Source organism: Myxocyprinus asiaticus, chromosome 1 (genome assembly GCF_019703515.2).
Source record: "Myxocyprinus asiaticus isolate MX2 ecotype Aquarium Trade chromosome 1, UBuf_Myxa_2, whole genome shotgun sequence".
Taxonomy (NCBI): domain Eukaryota; kingdom Metazoa; phylum Chordata; class Actinopteri; order Cypriniformes; family Catostomidae; genus Myxocyprinus; species Myxocyprinus asiaticus.
This window is the reverse complement of record NC_059344.1, coordinates 27,774,060-27,778,541: the sequence shown is the minus strand read 5'-3', so window position 1 is coordinate 27,778,541 and position 4,482 is coordinate 27,774,060. Positions and strand designations below refer to the sequence as shown.

General features: G+C 36.1%; 1 protein-coding gene across 1 annotated transcript; it reads left to right on the top strand.

The window, feature by feature from the left end:
- Positions 1-1,042: 1,042 nt before the first annotated feature.
- On the top strand, positions 1,043-1,781 carry LOC127439816 (neuromedin-B-like). The gene is made up of 3 exons (XM_051696038.1): positions 1,043-1,211; positions 1,306-1,493; positions 1,689-1,781. The coding sequence occupies exons 1-3, from the start codon at positions 1,043-1,045 to the stop codon at positions 1,779-1,781; spliced, it is 450 nt and encodes a 149-aa protein (XP_051551998.1).
- Positions 1,782-4,482: the final 2,701 nt, after the last annotated feature.

Genomic DNA, 4,482 nt, shown 5'->3' with positions numbered 1-4,482 from the left:
TGTAAACAATTGTTGGAAAAATTAATCATGTCATGCACAAAGTAAATGTCCTAAACAACTTGCCAAAACTATAGATTGCTAATATTAAATCTGTTGAGTGGTTAAAAAAATAGTTTTAATGACTTCAACCTAAGTGTATGTAAACTTCTGACTTCATTTATTTTTATTTAGTTAGAAACATAATGCTCTCATGAAGGTGAAAAATGCCCCTGAAAATCAGTTTTAGGACAAATATTGCCCTTTAATGTAAGTTAATTTCTGACAATGACGAGGAGTAAGGCCAGATAAATTCAAAGCTGCAATGATGAATAAATAGTATTTTAGTTCACCAAATACATACTCTTTAAGATGTGTAATTCTTAAAGAAGCCAACTGTTACAGCATTTTCTACCCTGTTAATAGCATTGAATGTTGTCCATGGTGCTGAACTAAGCGCTGCACTTCAGGGAAAATTGGAACACTTAACACACAAAACTAAGGTTCCATTTGTTAACATTAGTTAACAACATTATTAAACATGAACTAACAATGAACAATACATTTACAGCATTTATTAATCTTGGTTAATGTTAATTTCACCATATACTAATTCATTTTTAAAATCAAAAGTTGTAGGCTATGTTAACACTAGTTAAAGCACTATGAAATAACATGAACTTACAATGAAGATTAATGAATGCTGTAAAAAATATTGTTCATTGTTTGTTCATGATACCTAATGCATTAATGCATGTTAACGAATGGAACCTATTGGAAAGTGTTACCGGAAAACTGACTCTGCAAATTGTTGGCATATGTTAAAGTGACAAATACTTTCCCTAAGTTCTACCTTATATCCACACACAACACGTGACTTGTTTGCGTTGAGCGACAACGTCACAGGTAATTGAGAATGACTAACTGTTCGCGGGATCTAAGTCATTACGCGACACGCCAGCCTTCCCTCCCATCTGCGGGATATAAAAACGTATAACGCCTCAAACCGTAATGTGTTGGCGCATCGAGAGAGAGAGAGAGAGAGAGACTCTGACAACTCTTCGAAATGTCTGTTTTTAGTGTAGTACATTTTTGTCATTCTGGATTCCTCACGTACCTTGTGCTATTCTCTTTTTACATTTCAATAACGTCCTCAGTGAGTCTTGACTTGACTGAACTAAGAAACAAAGTCGCAAAGATCAAAGTTAACCCAAGAGGAAATTTATGGGCAACAGGTGAGACACATACATGACTTACTTTTGTTACGAATAATTCTGCTGAATATAACATCATTTATACCAAGAAGAGAAATGTGATTTGACATTCAAGGTCATTTTATGGGGAAGAAAAGTGTTGTGGACAGCGAACAATTGCGTACCGAGGAAGACGCTATGAAGAAAGGCACCGAGGCTTCACTGAATGCACAGCAGGTCGAACCCACTGACCTCTTATCTGAGGCGCTGAAGATCGCGCTTCAAACACACATGGACTCGCAAGAGATCCGCCCCAACATTCCGGTAAGATGTGATACAGATCATTTCAAAGGGTCAATTCTACACTGTTCTGCAGTGAAAGATGAAATATGCTGAGTGTAATTCCTATGTGATTTAAATTAACTTCTTGATTGGTTTCAAATTGTGAAAAGCTACATGATTAACATTAGATGATCAACAGCCTATTTATATGAACTGTTCAACTGCTTGTCATTCTAGGAGACTGCATTATTAATGAAGATATTAGACAGCTACATCCAAGGAAACAGAAAATGGAGATGCCAACCATCCGCTGAGATCTTCAGAGTTTAATTTACATTGAATTGTTATTGCTTTTTCCTTGATTGTAACTGTTTCTTAACTATTAACTGTCTCCATGTCACAAGAAAAGCAACAAGTTTTACTTGTATATTTATTTTTAAAGGATTTGTATTAAATAACGACAAATATCAGTAAAGACAGTTGCTCCTGCATGCAATTACAATGTTAAGAGAGTCGATTTTTTTTAGAACTACTTAATAATTATTTTCATTGTCTTCTTTTAGGTGAAGAGTGATGTAATAATTACAATGAACAGAAGACAAATATAATGTTTCTGTCATTATATAGACCAATACCACATGGTAAATTAATTTAACCAACCAAGAATATTAAGACACCAACAAGATAATAATCACAAACATTCTAATTAATTAATTATATTTATAATCAAAACACATTATTATTATATTATTAACTTTCAAATAACTCAGTGGTCAAAGTTTACTCTTAGTTCTTTAAATAACTCATTGTAATGAGACTAATAGTGTTTCCATTTTTTAGCTCCATCAGAATGTAGAATTGGGTATTTAAAAAATATAAATTATTTTTTAATATTAGATAAACCAATAATCGGTTAGACATATTTTCAATTGATATTTACACTTTTCCACTTAGTTGATTATTGGTTCTTTAATATTGGGTTTACAGATTAAGTTGGACACAAAAGACTTTACATTTTAAATATACTTAGTCTAAGAGAGGGGCTTTGGACAAATATATATTGCAACTAAAACTAGTCAAATTATTTTTTTGTAGACTGTGTGCAGTTTTAGTTTTGTAAAGCAGTTCACCAGAGGTTAGTGATACATTTTTAATTTGTTAATGTGCCTAAAAGCAGAAATAAAACAAGAATTAAAGATTGGGTATGCATATCAGTTATTGGATACTTAAACACAACAATAATCTGTATTGTATCGGTCATTGAAAACCAATATCGGTCAATCTCTTATTATTAATAGATTGAAAGTTCAGTTGTTCATCAGTGGACCACTCCCAGCCCGAGGAACAAATATGTTTTCTTGGTTGCTAAGTCTAAACATTTGGCTGCACAAAACCTGCAACATGAGAGGACTGAACTACATTGATAATTTCAATCTTTTCTGGAGTCAAAGAGAACTGTTTAAATCAGATGGCCTTCACCCAAACAAACTTGGTGCAAAAGTGCTAAAGGACAATATCTACATCTCCCTCCTTCATCCTTCTGCAACACGTACAAATCCACTCAACCTGGATGGCACACAAACACCACCGCAGTGTCTGGATGGCACTTCAGCACCTGAATGGACATTTGATCAACAAATCCCACAATAACACAGCGAAGACACAACAACATGGGGCTAAGCCCCACACACAGAGAATACTACAGTCAGACTGTGATGACTTAAGACTGCTCCTAGATACAGGACCCAAGGTCGATTTCTGGGAAAAAAGTCAATGGAGCCAAGATAACAACAACATACATCAGCCTCCAGAAACACCAGAGCCACAGTCTCTGTCACCACACGCCTTCTCCCTCTTTTCAACATCCGCACTCCTGAGCTTCTCTGAGAAAATGGAGGAACTAGTGTATGTTGGTTGAAAGCTCTCCCACTCCATTGCTGCGAGCCCCCAAAAACAAAAAACAAAAAAGTGGGCCCCGCTACCACCAAAGCCTGCAGGCCCAGCTCACCCTCCCTCTGAGAGAACTCTCCGGCCACTGTCACAACGCAAGGGTACATCTTGTCCTTCTTCTGCTCTCGTTGAACAACAAACAGCTGATAACAGCACTAATTGATGTGTATCGGGTCCCCGTTACGGTAGCAGCAACACTCACAAATGTTTACAGAGCAAGCGGGAACCCGCTGTACCAGTAGCTTTTTCAATATCTGTTATGTTAAGTGATAGGAAAACTAAATGGCAAACCAATCTAATCTATTGCATATTAGATGTAAATCCAACATTACTGTGGGGCCAAAAACAGATACTGTCAAGTTAGCACTTTTAAACATCCACTCACTAAAGAACAAGTCGTTTCTAGTCAATGACCTCATCACCACAAACAACCTGGACTTTATTTTTCTAAATGAGACTTGGTTAGATAACAGCTGCAGTGCAACAGTCCTCAATAAATCAGCCCCTCCAAAATTTACTTTTATAAGTGTCTGCAGAGCTGTTAGGATAGGTGGAGGATTAGCATCAATATTTAAAGATGTCTTTCAATGCAGACAAGTGTCACTTGGTGATTACTTGACCTTTGAATATTGAAGTATTGTACTAAAAGGTGCTCCACGCATTAGATTTATAACACCGTGTAACAAATTGTTTTTTGTTTGTTTTTTGGTTCCTGGGTAGTAAGTGTTATTTCCTAATTGCTTATGCCTCAAAAGTATAGAAAATGGCTATTATTCCCCACAAACTTTGCTTTTGTGACCAGGACAGTGATATTTAGAAATTTACCTATTTTCCAGAACATTCCAGGTAGATTCAGTGCTGAGTAAACTTGGAATAACTTCTAGAACTTTCTAGAACTTTCCAGTAATATAAACAGTAGTATAAATACAGGGGCCTTAAGCCCTCCAGTTCAGTTTAGTTCCAGCTGCCTAAGTGGATACATAGCTGCATTTTTATGAGATGGCATCAAGAGGCTGCAAGCATCAGGCAGACAAATTTTGCTATGTCTGCGGCCAATTTATCAAGACAAGAGCGAAAAAGT

Coding starts and splice junctions, on each gene's coding strand:
- LOC127439816 (XM_051696038.1), top strand. CDS start 1,043: ATGTCTGTTTTTAGTGTAGTACATTTTTGTCATTCTGGATTCCTCACG. Junction 1,212..1,305: donor AGGAAATTTATGGGCAACAG/GTGAGACACATA, acceptor TTGACATTCAAG/GTCATTTTATGGGGAAGAAA. Junction 1,494..1,688: donor AGATCCGCCCCAACATTCCG/GTAAGATGTGAT, acceptor TTGTCATTCTAG/GAGACTGCATTATTAATGAA.